General features: G+C 56.2%; 1 protein-coding gene across 3 annotated transcripts in view; it reads right to left on the bottom strand.

Moving 5' to 3' along the window:
* Window positions 1-12,578: 12,578 nt before the first annotated feature.
* The window catches only part of KBTBD12 (kelch repeat and BTB domain containing 12), a 53,424-nt gene continuing 45,217 nt past the window's right edge, over window positions 12,579-20,785 (bottom strand). For 2 of the 3 annotated variants that reach the window (XM_052638897.1, XM_052638821.1), the window contains exon 6: window positions 12,580-13,844. In XM_052638897.1, the coding sequence (XP_052494857.1) occupies window positions 13,663-13,844 (182 nt within the window). In that variant the 3' untranslated portion in view covers window positions 12,580-13,662. Of the gene's footprint in view, window positions 13,845-20,785 lie in introns of all 3 variants that reach the window. The other variant, XM_052638977.1, reaches the window with a different exon arrangement.

The raw sequence follows: 20,785 nt of genomic DNA, 5'->3' as shown, positions 1-20,785 counted from the left end.
CAATCCACTCCAGTATTCGGGCCTGGGAAATCCCACAGAGAGAGGAGCGTGGCAAGCTACAGTCCAAAGGGTCGCAAAGAGTCTAACACTACTGAACAACCACACGTGCGTGCGTGTGAGAACACCCATAAAACCAGGAATTAGGGCATAAAGGAAAGGTGTAACTGAAGGGGGAGAGTTCACTTGAGGGCTCAACAGACTGCACTAGGCGGGAGAAGAATCCAGCCTACGGACAGATCAGCTGAGATGACCTGGAGGCGAAGAAGAGAGCGAACAGGCAATGCATGGTGGCTGCTGGTGCTGCGGCAGCGAGACCAGGAAAGGCTGCGTCTGGTGCCGCGGTCTCTCCTGAGGACCGCACGGTACCCTTCTATACAGTCAGGTTCCTGTCATCCCACCGCGGCCACTGGCCACGGGATGAACTGGCCCCACGGTGTTCTGCTGGGATGGCTGGCGGCGACTCCACGGCGTCTGCTGGGATGGCAGGCGGCATACTGCAGACAGTCCCAGGGCTTGTGTGTGCTTACCTTCTTGAGCGTCTCTGTGACACCTTCATCCCCTCTCAGAAACCACATTTAAAGTGCAAACAGATTCAGTCTGACTTAGATAGAAGCAAATCATTACTAACAGGTCACTCGTTACACTGGACTGCAGCCTGGTCACACACCTAAGTTTATGTTCTTAACACCGTGACACAAATACTGTTGACCTGGAAATGCTCTTACTGGAAGTATGCTTCTGTGTCGGGTGAATGAAGTGTGTGTGCAGGGACGCCTCATACTTCCAGACTCTTGAGGAACTATGGGACCAACTTGTGTCTGTCTCCTACGGGTTCAGCTTGGATGGGCAAGAAAGCCAGAGGCTGGACACTGCTGTAGCCACGTGCTCCGGGAAGCAAACTCACCCAGGACTGCAGATGGCGGAGTGCGGTTTATTACCCTGGCGGGACCTCTTAGGGACAGTCTCCTCTTAGCCAGGGACCCCAACCAGCTTTTGTGAAAACCTTATATGCCCTAAGTGTACATGCTGAAACCCACCTCCCCAAATACCCTGAAACTAGTCTGAACCAAGGAAAAGAAAGATACAATCAAAGTTAACCCATGATTCATAAGCCTTGAGCCTAGGTGGCTAACAGTGGACAATTATCAGTAGGCCTGTGGTCACAGCCCGGTAAGCATACTAGAATGCACGATTCTATCGGTTACACAGATAATTAGGGTACTCTTTCAGGCCGAGGGTCTAGGTACAAGCCCTGGGGCTCTTCCTTTCGGGGGGCCTGGTTTTCCTGATGGTGTGTCTTTTCTGTAGATACTGGGCATATAGCTCAGAGTCCACAGTCCAGCCCAAGATGGAGTCCCACTTTCAAAACAGCCTGTTCTGTTTCCTCCTCCAGCATGAACGACAGAACAGTCAACGAACGTTGACTGAGACAGCAGTTAACAATGTCACTGGGAGGGTCTGAGGGTAGCAGGTTAAGTGGCAAATTCAGGGCCAGTACAAGAGACAAAACTGCCTCTTGAAATCCAAGACTCGGGTGAGCAACTGGCCTGCGGGGCGGTGTTGCCGTCGCTGCAGCTCGGCCTGAAACCGGATGCCTAGAGCTGCCGTTGTCACCGCCGCGTGTTTCTGCTGAACCTCATTCTTCCGTTGCACTGTCTTCATAAAGCAGGAAAGGTAAGCGTCCTAACGTCTGCGTGTCAAGTCTCACTTGGGCCCACAAGTGCAGGTGAATGCTGGGGCCTTGTAAATGAGGGAAGCGAGCTTGGGTGTGCACTGGGGGTGGGGCACTGGAGCAGAGTGAATGAGGATTCAGCCTGACTCACCCCAGCCTGGTGCCAGGGAAGAACGTAAGCCCAGGCTTTCCGGTTTTTCCGAGAGGCTGGCATCTCGGGCTGGCCCCACCCAGGAGGGCAGCAGGGCCCCCAAAAGCCTGCCCAGGCTTGTGGTCCTGAGGCGTCTTCTCTCCAGCGGCAGTCACTGGGCACGGGGCAAGGGGGTCTAGCCAGGCTCTGGGTCTCACCGGGGAGGAGGGAGGAGATGGTGACGGAGAGGTGAGCTGAGCAGTGTCTTCCCGCTGGAAGGAAGACAGGTTCTCAGCAAACACGACGCCCCTGTTCTGATTGCGAAGTAACTCAGGGCGTTAAAGGTGTTAGAGGACGCACAAACGAGTGGCGGGAGGTCTCCGCCACCTGCCCGTCGGGAAGGAAGGTCTGTCTGTTGTCTCTGCTCCGCACCTATCTGCAATGTGATCGCGGCCACATGTCTTCTTCTGTATTGTTTTATATCTTAAATCATTTTTGACTTTCGAGGTTTAATATTTAGATAAGTATTCTCAGTGTTACTGTGCACTATTTTCCTCGTATCAGTAACATTTTTTTCCCGTAAACTACATTTGAATATTCTACTCATGGGAGGTGCTTCCAGGAATATATAGCGGTGTTGTATCCACGGTGTTTCACATGCATATATATGGTAGGTAGGCAGAACAGGGGAAAGGAGTCCAAAATGGCAGTGGCTACAAGGCAAGGAAGGGAAAAGCCCGCGAAAATGAAACAAAAGATGGTCCGAGGACCGGAGTGAGGACCTCAGGGAAAACAAACAGCACTCCTGGCTGGCCCAGTTTACACAGGACAGGCCCGGGGAGAGAGGAGCATACACACGGAGGAGCCGGAGCCGGCTCGCTCGCTCCCCGCGCGCTGGGGCGCTCTTCTTCTCGTGTGTTTAGGTCGACGTGCCCTCACGCCTGGAAGATGGATTTTCCTGCTATCTTCTAAATGAAATAGAGCTGTAACACCGAGCTGTCTAAGAGCTGTAACGCGGTCTACCCAAGACCTGAGAGCTGTGACGCGCCGAGGGGGCTTGATGCCCGTCACTCCAAAGCTTCGCTGTGACGAGACGAAGAGCCGAGGAGCACAGGCTCGCGTGACAGCTGTGCAGCGACCGCCCTGGAGTTGGGGGTTTAGAGTCTGCACTGTTCGAACCACACTGGATGACTCCGCGTGACCGAGCTGTTGCCTCCGCGCCCTCTTGTCTCGGGAGCTCCTGGGCGGCTCGGCGGCAGCACGCTGTTTTCAAGGCCTTGGCGTGTGTTGCCATGTTTCTTGACGTTGAGCCGCACCTAGTCTGACTCTGAAGCAGGTGATAATAATTTTAAACACGAAAGGCCCGTGTTCTCAGCTGGAATGGAAGAGGGCTGTGTGCGGGCCTCTCGGGATCTGGCTGACGTGGCCTGCAGGACGGGCCATACCTTCTAGAATATTCCCACCGTCCCCTAGGCCTCCCCCCCACCCCCCGCCCCGTGCCTGGCGCCTGTGGTTTTCTGCAGGTGGTTGCCCTCACCTGGACGACGTTGCTCCCAACAGGTTCCAGCCCACCGAAGCCCATCCGCGTTCCCGACCCTTTCGCGCTGGCCCCGGGCCAGGGTCCTCCTGCCCGGGGTGGTTGGAGCCCGCAGAGCGCGCGCGAGTCAGCTCAGAAGCAGAGGAAGCCTCTGCCGTCAGAAGGGAGGGGTGTGGGCTCACGCCCCGGAGCGCGCGCTCCCTGCCTGCCTTTCTGGCGAGAGGGGTCGGCGCCCGCGTCTCTCGAGGCCCGAGGCGGCGCGGGGGCCGCGCAGGCCTTACACCGGGACCTCTGAGGTGACGGGCGCGCGGGCCCTGCATGCGGCTTCCTGCGGGCAGGTGGGCCTGGGCTAAGCACAAGGGAGTAAAGCTGGAGCCTTTAAATGACCAGATCCTACTGGTATTTGCTGGGAGCTGGGCGGCGGCAGCGGGCTGCGGCCCGGGGAGTCCCTGGCCCTCCGCGGACGCCCGAGCGCACGGCCTGCTCCCAGCACCTTCTGTGGGGACACTGGGCCGGCGTCTCAAGGGGTGGGGGCCGTCGGGGCTCCGCCGGCCTCCCGAGGGGAGAGGCGCCCCGAGGTGCGGGCTGGCTGAGCCTCCGGTCCGGGCGCTGCCCTGCCCCTGGGCTCCGAGCAGGGCGGCCCTGGCCCTTCTGCACTGGCTTCAAGCAACGGGCACCGGGGGCTTCGGGGCGCGTCTGCCGAGGGAGTCGGGCCCCCGGGAGCTGGAGGGCTGGGGCAGTCCAGCGTCCCGCGTGACCGGGCTCCGGGGGTCGGGTCGGGGGCCGTGGCAGCTGCTCTGCCTTGCCGTGTTTTCCCCAGCCCAGTTTCCTCCCGGGAGGAGGTGGGGCCACCGAGGGAAGTGGCTGAAGACCAGAGGGGGCGTCTGTTCTCCGGCGCAGGGGGGACTTGGACAGAAGGGGGCCTGACGCCAGGCGCCCCGCGGCGGGAAAGGGTTGCCAAGTGCCAGCGGCTCCCAGTGGGTAGATCCAGGCCCGTGGGGCGGGGGATCACCTTCCATCTTCGAGACCCGCCGGGTTCTCGGTGCTCAACCCAGCATGTGGGAAGAGCGCCGTCGTTGGGATTCCGAGCTCAGACTTCGGAGTCAGAAGGCGCGGCCTCAAGCTCAGGTCTCTGATGGGCCCCGGAACCAAGGGCGGTAGCCTAGCCCGAGCCGAGCTCGCCTGAGCTGTGTCTGGCACTGAGCACTCAAGGAGGGGAGGGGTGAAGTGCTCAGCACGCCGGCTGCTTCCTCAGGCGCCCGTCGGTCAGTCACTGCTGGCTCAGGAGTCGATGAAGGGGAATCAGGGTCACTGTCTTGCTTCACAAACCTTCTCCGCGTCTTGCTTCCTGCCGTGTTTGTACAGAGCCCTCACTTTCCTAATTCCTGGAAATCTGAACCCACCTCACCGCCCTGTTGTGGTCTTCATGTCCGCATCCACCGCGACCTCCGCAGTGCCTTCCAGCCCAGTGTCCACTGCCAGGACGCATCGCCAAGTAACTGCCCTCCTGCACTCCCAGGCAGCCCCATCCAGCCCACCTGCCACAGGCTTCTAGAGCTCACGTGTCCTTCCCCGTGTCTGTATCACTTAGGAGTAGGTCTGGCTGCTTGTTACAGAAAACCCTGAATAACAGCAGCTCGGACACTTGGTTTCTCTTGTCAGTTTCCAGGAGTCTGGAGGTAGTTGTCTTAGCGCGGCCGCCAGGCTCCGTGGTCTCAGAGGCCCAGGCTCCTTCTGTTACTGCCCCATCCCTGCGACACCTCATTGTCCAGCATAGCTGCTCAAGCTCCAGTCTTGCATCTACGTGCCAGCCAGCCAGCAGGACAGAGGAAGGGAGAGTTGCTTTCCTCCTTTTAAAGACCCTCTCCAGAAACTGCACACACAGGCCTTCCAGGCAGCTCTCGTAGGCTGGACTCCAGTCCCTCGTCACACAAGGGCGGCTGGGGCCTGCGTCGCTGAGCCTAAGTAAGATGCACGGCAGGAAAGCACTCACACGCATCGATACTGGGGTCACCATGTCCAGGGCCGAGGCGGGGACCGCGGTGCCTCCACAGGCTCCTTGTGTGGTCCCAGTTTCGAGACCTGCCCCAGGTACGCACTGTTCCGGCCTCTGCTGTCGCCGCTGACTGCTGCACATTCTGGAGCTCTGCGTGCACGGAAGCACTCAGCCTGGCCCCTCGTGCGTCTGGCTCCTTTCACTCAAGCACGACTGTGAGAGTCCGCGTTGCTTTGCGTGCGGTGATTTGCTCTTTTTAAACGTTTCGTTTATTTTTGGCCGTGCTGGGTCTCCGTTGCTGCGCGCCTCCTCTCGCTGCGGCAGGCGGGGGGTTACTGTGGTCGCTGCGCGGGCCTCTCGTTGCGGTGGCTGTGCTTGTCTCGGGTCCTGGGCCCTCGGGCACGGGCTCAACAGTTGTGGCCCACGGGCTCGGCTGCTCCGCCGCCTGTGGGATCGTCCCGGACCAGGGGTTGCACTCGTGCCCGCTGCACTGGCGGGTGGATTCTTTTACCGCTGAGCCACCAGGGGAGCCCCCAAAGTTCACCTTTCTTCCTGGACAGCTGTGCAACGAGTGACAAAAGCATGCCGTCCCTCAGCCACCACTGCAGCCAAGACGCAGAGGAGCTGGGTCCACGGTGCCTCTGTGGTCCGCGCCCCCCGCCCCCAGTCTCAGCTCCTGCCGACCACGGACGGGTCTTCTGTCCCCACGGTTTTACCTTCACGCCTCCATATGAACACAGCCGTGCAGTGTGTCGGCTCTGCGACTGGGTCCTCCGGCTCGGCTGGCACCCGACTCACCGAGTTGTCGGAGCCCTTCTGCAGAGCTTGCCTCTTCACAGCCTTGCAGACCCCCAGCCGCGTCCGAGGGTTCCAGCTGCTCTGCAGGCTGACCAGCAGTGGCTGGTGTCAGGCGGCTAAAGAACCGTCCGTCTCTCTCGTGTGGCGTCTTACTGTGTGTCTTACAAGGGGGATATCGCTGCACGCTGCCGTGCTAGCTTCTGCTTAGGACAACGGGAACCGGCTGTACGTATCCACAGGCCCCTGCCTCGTGGGCCTCCCTGCCCGCCCAGCCCAGGTCATCGCAGCACCGCAGTGAGGGCCCTGCGCTGCCCGGAGGCCTCCCACCGGCTGTCTGTCCCACGCACGACAGCGTGCACACATCACTGCTCCTCTCAGCTCGCCCCCCTTCCCTGCCCGTGTCCGCAGGTCCACTCCCCACGTCTGTGTGTCTGTCCCTGCCCTGCAGACGGTGCGTCGGCGCCGTTTCTCCAGATCCCGCGTAGATGTGTTACTATGTGGTACTTGCTTTTCTCTCTCTGACGTACTTCACTCTGTGTGTGTGTGTTAGGTGCCTAGTCATGTCCAACTCTTTATGACCCCACCAGGCTCCTCTGCCCACGGGATTCTCCAGGCAAGAGTACTGGAGTGGGTTGCCAGTTGCTTCTCCAGGGGATCTTCCCGACCCAGGGATCAAACCCGGGTCTTGCACACTGCAGGCAGATTCTTCACCATCTGAGCCGCCAGGGAAGCCCCTCACTGTGTGTAACAGGCTCTGAGTTCTTACTGTGCTTCTAAATTGTATTTTCCCACTGACTCGTTCTGTGGAGCCTCTTCTCATGCGCACACTTGCCATCTGTAGATTTTTTTTTTTTGGGGGGGGCGGTTATCCGGGAGTTGGTGATGGACAAGGAGGCCTGGCATGCTGCGATTCATGGGGTCGCAAAGAGTCAGACGTGACTGAGTGACTAAACTGACTGACTGACCATCTTTTCAGGCTTTTTGCCCATTAACAAGATGGATTGTTTGGGTTTTCTTATTATTGAGTTTTGACAATTCTTTGTAAGTTCTGGCTAAACATCCTTTATTAGAAAAAGCAAGAGAGTTCAGAAAATTATCTACTTTTGCTTTATTGACTACACCAAAGCCTTTGACGGTTTGGATCACAACAAACTGGAAAATTCTTCAAGAAATGGGAATACAAGACCACCTGACTTGTCTCCTGAGAAACCTGTATGCAGGTCAGGAAGCAACAGTTAGAACTGGACATGGAACAACAGACTGGTTCCAAATAGGAAAAGGAGAACGTCAAGGCTGTATATTGTCACCCTGCTTATTTAACTTCTATGCAGAGTACATCATGAGAAACGCTGGACTGGAAGAAACACAAGCTGGAATCAAGATTGCCGGGAGAAATATCAATAACCTCAGATATGCAGATGACACCACCCTTAAGGCAGAAAGTGAAGAGGAGCTAAAAAGCCTCTTGATGAAAGTGAAAGAGGAGAGCGAAAAGTTGCTCTAAAACAACATTCCGAAAACGAAGATCATGGCATCTGGGCCCATCACTTCATGGCAAATAGATGGGGAAACAGTGGAATCAGTGGCAGACTATTTTGGGGGCTCCAAAGTCACTGCAGACAGTGGCTGTAGCCATGGAATTAAACGACGCTTGCTCCTTGGCAGGAGAGCTGTGACCAACCTACCCAGTGCCCTGTCCAGGCCTCCTGGTCATTTCCCCAGGTGTAGGGCTGCCTACAGGCACACTCCTGGTTGAAACTTAAGACACTGTCAACACTTTGGAAAACACGTCCGGCTGTTCCTCAGTGACTAGATGACTAACGGTTAAATGTCAGAATTAAAGGAATGGCTTATGGCTTAACCGTTGAATGTTCTCCATGTGAGTTGTCCTGCACGCTTAATCACTCAGTCAAGTCCGACTCTCTGCAACCCTATGGACTGTATCCCGCCAGGCTCCTCTGTCCACGGGATTCTCCAGACAGGAATACTGGGGTGGGTTCCGTGCCCTCCTCCAGGGGAACCTTCTGACCCAGGGACTGAACCCACATCCCCTGTGTCTTCTGCATTGCAGGCCCGTTCTTTATCCGCTGACCCAGGAATTCCATGCTTAAGTATAAGCCCTGAAGAATTAAAAACAGATGTTCAAACAAAAGCTTGCACAGGAGTGTTCACAGCAGCATGATTCACAATAGTCCAAAAGTGGCGGCCGCCCAGCGAGTGAGGCGAGATAAATGAAAACAGGCACATAGGAAGCTCCCTGTGGTCCGGTGGTCCAGGTTCTGGGCTTCCACTCCAGAGGGCTCGGGCTTGATCTCTGGGCAGGGAACTTCCACATGCGCTGGTGTGACTGGAAAACACAAAGATAAAGGTGGTCCATTCTTTAGGCTGTAGCAGGAAGAAGTGAAGTGCCGACTCTTCCTCAGCGTAGCTGAGCCCTGGACGCGTGGTGCTCGGCGAAAGGAGCCAGTGCCCGGGGCCACGTGCTGTGCGAAGCGTCCAGAACAGGTGGCCAGTAGAGGCAGAGGTCAAGTCAGTGTTTGCCAGGGGCGGGGTGGGGATGGAGGAAGTGAAGGGGCGCCTGGAAAGTGTGGGGGGTCTCTTTTTTCTAACGAGCCTGAGTAGGCTGGTTTCAGCTGCTGTCTGTGTCAGAGCGCACAGGCGGAGCAGAGAGCTGTGGTCAGCAGTGAGGTCTGTCCACCCCAATGTCGCAGTCCCAAGTGTCTTCTCTCCGTTATGCCCTTCCCTCCGCGGGATTTCGTTTCAGGGTGATAAAAAATGTCCTACGCTTGGTTGTTGTGATGTTTGCACAGCCCTGAATACTCTGAATCACTGTGCATTGTCAGTGGGTGAGCGACGCGATGTGTGAATTTCATCTCAATAAAACCGCTGCAGAGCTGTGCTGGCCTGTTTCTCTCTTCTGCCGACGATCGCTCGACTCCTTAGCAGAGGCTTGCTTTTTTTCTTTGCTGGAAATTCCTCCTTTATGCCCACCGGCCTGGGCTCAGCGGAAGGTGCTTCTGGAAGCCAGGCGTACAGTTTTCCAGCTGCCGCAGCCTAGCGGTGTCTTCCGTCTCTGGACCCTGAACTCCGACTCCTCCACCCTGCCCCTACTCAGCTGTGCCCCCTGCTGGCCATCCCCGGAGCCGTTTGCGTGTCCCTGCGGCCTCCCTCCCCGAGCTGAGGGGTGATGGAAAGACACGGAGCAGACCGATCGGGGTCTTGGCCCTCTGCTTGCGTGGCTGAGATGTAGGAACAGAATAAAGCCTGCAGCATGAGGGTGGAAGAAGGAAAGGGAACCGCAGGCGGGTGATGGAGAGCCGAGCGGGGAGGCCAGCTGCCTGTACCGGGCAGGGCTGGGCTTTGTCCAGCAGAGCCACGGCCACACATCCCGTCCGGCTGCTGGCTGTAGGCCAGGCTGGCCAGGCCAGGGGCGCAGGGACCAGGTCTGCAGGGGACGCCAGGCCTGCATCTGGGTGCCTCGGGCCTGGTGGGCCTTCCTGGGGTCCTAGGGGATGGATGGGAGGGGCCAGGGGGACCCCCTCTCCCACAGGAGGGTCTGGGTAGGGGTGGGGTGAGCTGGAGGGAAGGGGCTGGGGTAGAGGGAGGCGGCTGCCCTGGAAAACGCGGTCTCGGGCCTTCTCCCGGACTTCCCAACACAGAGCATCTGGGCTGGGGCCTAGGTCCCTAGGGTGCACACCCCAAGTGATCTCTGTAAACTTACAGGCCTCGGTGCAAGAATTGCACTTTTAAAGGATGTGGAAAACACCTCCCCCCTCTAACAGAAACCAGCAAAGACTGGACTCAGACCATCTAGCCATTCGGCTCTTCACGCACAAAGTTTGCTTATTGCTGCTGTAAACCCTGAAGTGTGGGGACCACCGTGCCCACTGAGTGCTCCCTTAGGTTCCAGCCTCCTCTGTCTGATTGTCCGAGAAGGGCTGGCCTTTCAGGTGTAAAGGGAGGTGAGCTCAGGTTGGAGAAAAGGAAAGATGCATGTGCCCTGTGGGGACCTGTCCTGGACACAGACAGGAGGTTGTGTTTGCTGAAAAGGAGCCTCTGTGTCAGGGCGCACCTGTAGCTGCTGGCTGTCCTGGGAGGGGACCCATGTGGCGGGGGCATGGGTCAGCTGCCCCACTCGCCCCCCTGCCCCCAGCCTCGAAGCCCCTGTGTCCACCTTGCCCCCTGCCTGGCTCATCGCAGGCCCTGGATGACTCCCTGGAGGACTGACTCCCTCCCTTCTCTCAACAGGGTCGGTCGGAGCGTCTCCCCGACACCAGCATGAACAAGCGCAGCCAGCTGAATGACCGAGGCCACACGCTGGCCAGTGGGCGCCAGGCCAGGTTAGTCCAGGGAGCTCCTGCCGTGTGGGTCTCACTCCAAACGAGGTTGGAGAAATGCTGTAACCAACCGATTACAGAATGCGTCGTAAAAGTAAAGGAAAGAATAGAGACCAGGGTAAGAGATGCCGAGGACCCTGATGCTGGGAAAGACTGACGGCGGGAGGAGGAGGGACGACAGAGGGTGAGACGGCTGGATGGCATCACCGACGCGGCGGACAGGAGTTTGAGTGAACTCTGGGAGCTGGTGATGGACAGGGAGGCCTGGCGGGCTGCAGTCCATGGGTCTCAAAGAGTCAGACACAACTGAGCGACTGAACTGAACTGAAACACCCAGGACAGACAGACACTACCCCGCGTCGTGCGTGGCGTGGTTCAGAGCCACTGAGGCCCGGGAACGCTCGGAGGGCCCTGAGCCCGCCGAGCCGCCCCCTGCGTGGTGTACCCCTCCCTCCAGGCCGCCAGCCAGGTCCCAGAGTCCCCCACAGACTGTCACTCTTGTGCTTCACGCGGCCTCTGAGTCAATGCAGGGCGCTCCTGTGTGTTTCCAGCCCGACCGCGTGGTGCCGCGCCGTTTCTGGCTCGCGGCCTGTCTGCCCTCGGCGCTGTATTTCCGAGGTTCCCCCCGCGCAGACGCGTGCCTGCCCGGATCCGCTTCGCTTCTGTGGGGTTTGCAGGCAGGACCGTGCCTGGACTTTCGTGCCTTGTCCTGTGATGGGCGCTGGGCGCTGGGTCACCTCCTGACCCCACATCGCAGAAACCCTGCTGTCAGCGCGAGCTCAGGCCACGGGGGCTGCCCGGGCCCGCCTGCACGTCCACCACGAGGGGCCAGCCCGGCGCCCCCGGCGGCTGCCTCGCTCCGGCCCGCACGGGCGTGAAGCGGCCCCTCTTGCCGGGCGGACTCGCTGCTCCCCGAATCCAAGCGGATGAGCTCCTTTCCCCTCCAGGCCCCCTTTCTGTGAAGCCTGCGCATCCCTTTCCCTGTTCTCCCATCTCGATTTTATTTTTCTGCTCATCCCCGGTGCGGGCTGCCTCCCCGGGCGCCCGAGCTGCTCCTGAGCGCGGCCGTCCAGGCTGCGGCCGCGGCCTCGCCGTGGGAACGCGGCCCGGTGCCGCCGCCAGGGGGCGCAGCTGCTCCACTGACCGCGCGTCCTCGCCGCGCGCGGCTCCAGGACCCGCCAGCCCGGCCCGGGAGGGCGCGGGGCCGCCCGGAGAGCACGCGGAGCCGGCCCGTCCGGCCCGGCCAGGGTGGCCCCCTGCCCTCGCCCTGCCCGCCACGCCCTTCCCGAGCGGGGCCTGGGCACAGGCTGCCCCCTCTGTCCCCCTGTCCATGGGAGGAGCCCCCCAGGAGCCCCTACCGTTGGCTGCACCTCCCCACCCCCCACCCTGGGCTGCACACCCCACTGCCCCCGCAGTTAGGGTCACTTTGCTCCGGGAAGCGAGTCACTCACACAATGCCTCGGGGGGTAGTGCCAACCTCCTTCTTTGAGTCCTGGGGCCCTTGATAGAGCCAACTGGAGGTCGTCCCGCAGGCGAGGGGGCCTGTCCGTCACTGTCCCCACGACCTCATCCCCAGACTCCGAGGGTCCAGGCTGCACCCCCGCCCCCTCTGGGCACTGGCCGCAGCAGCTGCTCATCCCAGGGACGCACAGTCTCTGTAGCTCCTGTCTCTCTCTCTGCTCCTTGGGCGTCTTCTGTGACTGGTTCCACGTCCTCTGGGGCTTCGGCTGCCCTGGGGACGGGACCACACCCTGTCCTTGGCCACCCACCCATGTCCCAGCCTCTGGGCCTGTCTCCTGATGTCCCTGAAGACGGTCCTTCCTCCCTGACTCTGATTCCCGCCCGGGAAGTGCTGAGCACCCCGTCCTCAAATGAAAGCTACCCTAGATCGCAGTAGGAGAGACAAAATGAGCCCAACGTTTTATCAGTGAGGTCTTATTCAATGACTCATTTTACAGCACTTGCCCACTATAAAGCCAGTCAGGGAGAACGATGATGCTTCAGCGCCCGGTTCACTACCCCCAGCCCCACCCTGTGCCCCCTGCTCAGCCCCAAACCATCCTGTCTCACATGGAAGAGAACCAGCAACGGTCCCGGTTTTATGAGTCCCCCCCCCCCCCCAATACGCACTGGGACAGCCTTCAGCTCGGGCGAGAGCGGGGCAGACAGGGAAGCACTTGAGGCTGGGTCACTAACTCTATCAGCAAGAGGAGGCTGTCGCTGCTGTTCAGCCTCTAAGTCGGGTCGTCCCCCTCTCTGCGACCCCAGGCACTGCAGCGCGCCAGGCTCCTCCGCCCTCCACTGTCTCCCAGAGTTCAAAGTCACGTCTAGATCCCACCAGTCCATCCTAAAGGAAATCGACTGAATATTCAGTGGGAGGACTGATGCTGAAGCTGAAGCTCCAATCCTTTGGCCACCTGATGTGAAGAACCGACTCCTTGGAAAAGACCCTAGTGCTGGGAAAGAGTGCAGGCGGGAGAAGGGGATGACAGAGGATGAGATGGTTGGATGGCATCACCGACTCCATGGACATGAGCCTGAGCAAAGCCTGGGAGTTGGTGATGGACAGGGAGGCCTGGCGTGCTGCAGGCCACGGGCTCGCAAAGAGACACGACTGAGCGATTGAACACCGACAACACAGTCGCACGGCTCTGCTCCAAAGCTGTCTCTGTCTACTCCGGTCTCCCCTGGGGAAGTCAGAGGGGGTCCACTTAAGTAAGGGGTTCCTGCTTAAGAAGAGTCTTGTGCATGTGGAACCCTTGGGAAACCGGACAGCGACCGGACAGCGACCGGACAGCGATCGGACAGCGACCGGACAGCGACCGGAATGCGCTCTGCATGCAGCGGGCTTCCAGAAGCAGAGATGACGAGTGAAATAGACGGGTGTCCAAGGGCGGTTCGAACAACATTCCTAAATTGTATTTTGAGAGAAGGCTGTTTCCCGGTACTGCTCAACTGTGACTGAAGCGGGCAGCTCCGTCCTTACCCTCCGACCGTGGGGAAGACACTGCAAAGGCTGGGTCCCCTCTGTCTGCATAACCCACATCCCCTGCGGCGCCCAGCACGCGCTGCTCTGCTTGGGGGCCACTACTCATGCGAACCCACGTGTCCTGGGTGACGGATGTACGTGTGCACCCCCACGCCCAGTCCTCCGCCGCAGACACCACGGGAGGCCCCTGGGCGACGCTGACCTCAGCGCCCCCCGCCCTCCTCCACCAGATCCGATGGCGGGGGGATGAGGTCGCGGGGGTTCATCCTGGCCACCAGGCAGACGTCGTAGCTGTCGTGCATGAGGACGTCGACGGCCACAACGTTCCACTGGTTCTCCCAGGGGTCCAGCTCCAGGATCTCCTTGCAGATAACCTCGTGTCGATCTGAAAAGCAACAGAGAAGGGCGGCACTGAAGCCAGAGGCCGTCGTCGCCACTGCACAGCTTCCGCTAGAAGGCGCTGCGCTCCAAAAGTCAGCTAACAGCATGAACATCACACCTGACATTTCAGGAACGGAGAAAGGCTGCGTGGGACCTCACATTCAGGTGTTACTCAGGCGATGACTGAGTTGCACACGCGCTGTGGAGTGGTCTGCACAGTGAAGCTTTTCACACACCCTCCCCCACATGGTCCCTCTGTGTGCTGAGCACACTTGGCAGATCTCAGGGACACGATTCAGTGTTGTTTTCTGGGTTTGTTTGGTTTTTTTTTCGGCCAAACGGCTTCTAGGATCTTAGTCTCCTGACCAGAGATTGAACCTGGGCCGCAGCTGGGATATCCCAAGTCCTGACCACTGGACGGCCAGGGGGCTCCCAGTACCGTCAGCTGCAGTCCCCAGCCAGGCCTTAGATCCCAGAACGCCCTCAGCGTGGAGCTGGAGGTCTGGACCTTCTGACCAGCATCTCCCCATCTGCCCTGCCCCATCCCAAGTCCCCGGCACTCCCGTCTCCACTGCCTGCTGCTGTGAGTTTGGTTATTCTGGAGTCTGCGTCTCCCTGAGACCACACGGGGATGGCTTTCCGGTCTGGACTGTCCCGCTTAGCACCACGTCCCCCAGGTCACCCTTGTGTGGCTCTTTGTGACCCAGCGACTGTGGCCACCAGGCTGCTCTGGCCACGGGATTCTCCAGGCAAGAGTACCGGCTGCTGTTTCCTCCTCCGGGGGATCGTTCCAAGCCACTGAACTCATATTTCTACTCTGCTCTGTCTCCCCTTCTTATTTTTGGATTATTTGAATTTCTCTCTCTTTTTTGCTTCCCTGGGTTTCTCCTGTGGTGCGCAGGCTTGCCTCTTCTGGAGCACAGACTCCAGACCAGCAGGCTGAGCAGTTGCAGCTCCCGGGCTTAGCTGCTCTGAGGCATGTGGGATCTCAGTTCCCCAATCAGGGATCAAACCCACGTCCCCTGCACTGGAAGGCGGATTCTCAGCCACTGGACCGCCAGGGAAGTCCCTGGATTGCTTGAATATTTTAAATATCCCATTTTAATTTACCTTGAGATTTTAAGCCTCCTTTTTTTTTCTTTGTTAAAAAAATTTTTTTTTATTAAGCATGTTCTTTCTACAGCTATTTTTTAGTAGTTGTTCTAAGGATTGCAGTACCTTTGAACAGACTGTTTGCATTTATACCTCATCATGTAAGTGGAGGCGGGAGCTCCCCTCACCACATCTAGACTCTCAGCCTCCACCCTTTTCCACTTAATTGTCACCACAGGGAGACGGCCCTCTCTGCACAACAGTAACCACACTGAGAACAGGATCAGACAATGCTAATTTTTTCCCCTGTCAGCTGCCATTCTCGAGCGCAAGAACTGACAAGGAGGACGCGCTGCCCACTGCGTTTAGCCCGGCTCCACCGGGTTCCTCTGCGTCTCTCTCTCCTCCAGGACGTCTTCTCAGCGATCCGCTTGCCCTTCATTCAGAGGATTCTCCTTCTCTCTCTCTCTCTCTTTGAAGCAGGCTTGTTGGCAATGCATTCTCTTCGCTTTCCTCCGCCTGAGACAGTTTGATCGTCATTTTGCCCTCAATTCTGGGGGACGTTTGTGCTGGATTTGTGATTCCAGAGCTGGCAGTGTGTGCGTGCGTGCATGTGTGTGCGCGTGTGTGTGTGCGTGTGTGCGTGTGTGTCTGTGTGTGTGTGTGTCTGTGTGTGTCTCTGCGTGTGTGTGTGTGACTGTGTATGTCTCTGTGTGTGTCTCTGCATGTGTGTGTGTCTGTGGGTGTGTGTCTGTGTGTCTCTGCATGTGTGTGTCTGTGTGTCTCTGTGTGTGTGTGTCTGTGTGTGTGAGTCTGTGTGTGTGTCTGTCTGTGTCTCTGCGTGTATGTGTGTGTCTGTGTGTGTGTCTCTGTGTATCTCTGCGTGTGTGTCTGTGTCTGTGTGTATGTCTGTGTGTGTCTGTGTGTGTGTGTGTGTCTCTGTGTGTGTCTGTTTGTGTGTATCTCTGCGTGTGTGTCTGTGTCTGTGTGTATGTCTGCGTGTGTGTGTCTGTGTGTGTGTGTGTGTCTGTGTCTGTGTCTCTGTGTGTGTTCTGTGATTAGATTCTGCTCCACTGGCTTCTGGTCACTTTGGTTGGAGACACCTACAGTCATTCTAATAATTTTTCCTTATATGTTCTCTTATTTTTCTCTGGGTCTTAAGCATTCAGTTCAGTTCAGTCACTCAGTCGTCTCTAACTCCTTACGATCCCATGGACTGCAGCACGCCAGGCCTGCCTGTCCATCACCAACTCCCGGAGTTCACTCAAACTCACGTCCATCAAGTCAGTGAAGCCATCCAGCCATCTCATCCTCTGTCGTCCCCTTCTCCTCCCACCTTCAATCTTTCCCAGCATCAGGGTCTTTCAAATGAGTCAGTTCTTCACATCAGGTGGCCAAAGTATTGGAGTTTCAGCTTCAGCACCAGTCCTTCCAGTGAATATTCAGGACTGATTTCCTTTAGGATGGACTGGTTGGATCTGCTTGCAGTCCAAGGGACTCTCAGGAGTCTCCTCCAGCACCACAGTTCAAAAGCATCAATTCCTTGGCGCTCAGCCTTCCTCATGGTCCAGCTCTCACACTGTTGTCTCTTTTAAGGGAGTAATTCAGTGGTTTTAGTGTATTCACTGAACTGTCTCAGCCGTCACCACCATCTGGTTGGAGAGCATTTTCATCACCCTCAGAAAGCAACCCTGTCCCCATTAGCAGTAAGTTCCTGTTCACGCCTCCCCCAGCCCCTGACATCTGATCTCCACACACTTGCCTTTTCTGGACATTTTGTATGAATGGACTCATTTGGGGGGTTCTGTGACTGCCGTCTTTCCCCAAGCACAACGTTTTCAAGGTTGATTTACGCTGTAACCTCTGTCAGCCTTCATGCCTTTATCGCCAAGGAACCCTGTGTGGCTGGCCCGTGCTTGTTTATCCATCGTTGGCTGATAGACACTCCGGTTGGCCGCGTTTTGCCTGCTGCAAACCCTGCCGCTCTGAACACTTGTGCCTGTTTCGTGTGGACAGATGCCCTCATTTCTCTGGTGTATGTGCTTTGGAGGGGAATTGCTGCTGTCCATGGTGTTACAGAGAGTAACACACACACACACACACACACACACACACACACACACACACACACACACACACACACACGATGTGACTCCAAAACCTCAGGTTTCAAATTCCACAGAAGCTGCTCCATTTTACATTCCCACCAGCCAGGTATGAGGCTCCAATCTCTCCAATCCTTGTCAACACTTGTTATTATCTGTTTCTTTTCTTTACAATCACTCTAGTGGGTGTAAAGGATGACCTCACTGTGGTTTTGATTTGCATTTCCCTAGTGGCTGGTCGGAGAAGGCGGTGGCACCCACTCCAGTGTTCTTGCCTGGAGAATCCCAGGGACGGGGGAGCCTGGTGGGCTGCAGTCCATGGGGTCGCCAAGAGTCGGACACGACTGAATGACTTCACTTTCACTTTTCACTTTCCTGCATTGGAGAAGGAAATGGCAGCCCACTCCAGTGTTCTTGCCTGGAGAATCCCAGGGATGGGGGAGCCTGGTGGGCTGCCGTCTATGGGGTTGCAGAGAGTCGGACACGACTGAAGTGACTTAGGAACAGCAGCAGCAGTGGCTGGTCATGTGACTCCTTGCCACTTCTTATTTTCACTGGGTACGTATCTATTCAGGTCCTTCGCCAGTTTTTTAGAGTGTTACTAATCGTTTTCTTTGTGTTATTAAGTTGTAAGACTTTTAACAGATTCCAGATACAAGTTTCTCATTAGATGTGTGATGTTTTCTCCCATCCTGTGAGTGATACTTTCACTCTCTTGACATTGCCGTTTGGAGCACCGAAGTTAAAATTTGATGTACAATGCATCTATTTTTTTCTCAGTTGTGCTTTACGTTTATATAAGAAGGGAAGTGAATTCACTCAGTCGTGTCCGACTCTGTGCGACCCCGTGGACTGTAGCCTACCAGGCTCCTCCATCCATGGGATGCTCTAGGCAAGAATAGCTAGATTGGGTTGCCATTTCCTTCTCCAGAAGATCTTCCCAACCCAGGGGTCAAACCCGGGTCTCCTGCATTGCAGGCAGACGCTTTACCATCTGAGCCACCAGGGAAGCTCTTATATAAGAAACCATTGCCTAATTCAGGATCAAAAAGATTTACACCCATGTTTTCTTCTGAAAGTGTATAGTTTTTCCTCTTGGGATTAGGTTGTTGATCCATTTTGAGTTCATTTTTGTGCCTGTGTGAGGGCCAAACATCCTTCATTTGCACGTGAATGAATATCCAATTATTGCACGTGGATATCCAATTATTCCTGCATCATTTGCTGAAAAGGGGATCGTCTCCCCATTGACTTGTCTAGCACTGTTATTGAAAATAAATTGACCGTTAAAATAAGGGATCCTTTCTGGACTCTCACATACATTCCACTGATCTCCATGTCTACTGTGGGGCCCCTACCACACAGTCACTGATTGTTGTATGTGTGAAGGAAGTTTTGAGATTAGGAAATACGAATCTTCGTTGTTCTTTTACAAGATTGTTTTGAGTATTCTGCATCTCTTGCATTTCCATGTAAATTTTAGGATCAGTTTGTTAATTTGTGTGTGTGATGTCTTACCATTTATTTGGGTTTTCAATGTCTTTAATGACGTGCTGATCCCTAGAATGTCGACGTTCACCCTTGCCATCTCTTGTTTGACCACTTCCAATTTGCCTTGATTCATGGACCTGACATTCCAGGTTCCTATGCAATATTGCTCTTTACAGCATCGAATCTTGCTTCTGTCACCAGTCACATCCACAACTGGGTGAAAACGTTGGCTTAAAGCTCAACATTCAGAAAACGAAGATCATGGCATCTGGTCCCATCACTTCATGGCAAATAGATGGGGAAACAGTGGAAACAGTGTCAGACTTTATTTTTGGGGGCTCCCAAATCACTACAGATGGTGACTGCAGCCATGAAATTAAAAGACGCTTACTCCTTGGAAGGAAAGTTATGACCAACCTAGACAGCATATTCAAAAGCAGGGACATTACTTTGCCGACTAAGGTCCGTCTAGTCAAGGCTATGGTTTTTCCAGTGGTCATGTATGGATGTGAGAGTTGGACTATGAAGAAGGCTGAGGGCTGAAGAATTGATGCTTTTGAACTGTGGTGTTGGAGAAGACTCTTGAGAGTCCCTTGGACTGCAAGGAGATTCAACCAGTCCATCCTAAAGGAGATCAGCCCTGGGATTTCTTTGGAAGGAATGATGCTAAAGCTGAAACTCCAGTACTTTGGCCACCTCATGCGAAGAGTCGACTCATTGGAAAAGACTCTGATGCTGGGAGGGATTGGGGGCAGGAGGAGAAGGGGACGACCCAGGATGAGATGGCTGGATGGCATCACAGACTCGATGGATGTGAGTCTGAGTGAACTCTGGGATTTGGTGATGGACAGGGAGGCCTGGCGTGCTGCGATTCATGGGGTCGCAAAGAGTCGGACACGACTGAGCGGCTGAACTGAGCTGAGCTAACGACGTGCAGCTTTCATCGTACAAGTGCTGAGGTTTTTGGACTCACATTGTGTGCGTCTGTGTGTTGCTGTTTGCAACCCCAGGGACTGAGGCCCACCAGGCTCATCTGTCCACGGGGTTTTCCAGGCAAGAATACTGGAGGGGGTTGCCCTTCACTTCTCCAGGGTATCATCCCAACCCAGGGATCAGATCCTCGTCTCCTACGCTGCAGGCAGACTCGCTACTGTCTGAGCCACTAGAGAAGCCCCTTATTATTTCTGAAACTATTATAAATGGTTATAAATGGAATTTTTTCTTTTTAAAAGTCTATTCATTTAGTAATTATTTGGCTGTGCTTAGTTACAGCACTCAGGACCTTTAGCTGTGGTGCGTAGGATCGAGTTCCCTGACCGGAGATCGAACCCAGGCCTCCTGCGCTGGGAGCAGGGTCTGAGCCACCGGACCACCGGGGCCGTCCTGGAGTCGCTCTCTTGACGTTATTTCTGGAGGAGTCGTGAGCGTAGGGAGACACAGCTGATTCATGCACACTGGTCTCGTGTCCTACAGCCTTGGTGAACTCGTGTGAGCTCCGGTGGCTTTTTTCTTTTGTGAACATTTATCTGCTTTCCTGCCTCTGTTCTCAGCTGCAGCACAGGGGCCCTCTCTGCAGCAGGCTGGCCCCTCTGTGGTTGTGGCACGTGGCCGTCGTTGCCCCATTGCTTGTGGGATCTTGGTTCCCCGATGATCAGGTATCGAACCCGCGTCTCCTGCACCACAAGGTGAGTTCCCAAGCGATGGGGCACCGGCCAAGTCCCTCTCGGAGCTTTTCCGGTGGGTCCCTTCAGGTTTTCCAAAGAAAATACCATGTCCTGGGCAGTTACCTATCCTGTCCAATCTGGATGCCTTTTATTTTTTTTCTTTCCTAACTGCCCTGATTAGCACAATGTTGACTAGAAGTGATGGGGAGCGGGGGTGGTGGGCGTCTTTGTCTTGTTACTGATCTTGGGGGAGCACGTTTAGTCTGGCCATACATCTGATGCTACCTGTGGAGTTTCATAGACGCCCTTTGTTGGGTTCTATCCCCATGTTTAGGAGAAGGCAGTGGCACCCCACTCCAGTACTCTCGCCTGGAAAATCCCATGGACGGAGGAGCCTGGTGGGCTGCAGTCCATGGGGTCGCTGAGGGTTGGACACGACTGAGCGACTTCACTTTCACTTTTCACTTTCATGCATTGGAGAAGGAAATGGCAACCCACTCCAGTGTTCTTGCCTGGAGAATCCCAGGGACGGGGGTGCCTGATGGGCTGCCGTCTATGGGGTCGCACAGAGTCGGACACGACTGAAGTGACTT

Source organism: Budorcas taxicolor, chromosome 1 (assembly GCF_023091745.1).
Source record: "Budorcas taxicolor isolate Tak-1 chromosome 1, Takin1.1, whole genome shotgun sequence".
Lineage (NCBI taxonomy): Eukaryota > Metazoa > Chordata > Mammalia > Artiodactyla > Bovidae > Budorcas > Budorcas taxicolor.
Note: the sequence above shows the minus strand (reverse complement) of the source record. Positions and strands in the feature narration are given on the sequence as shown.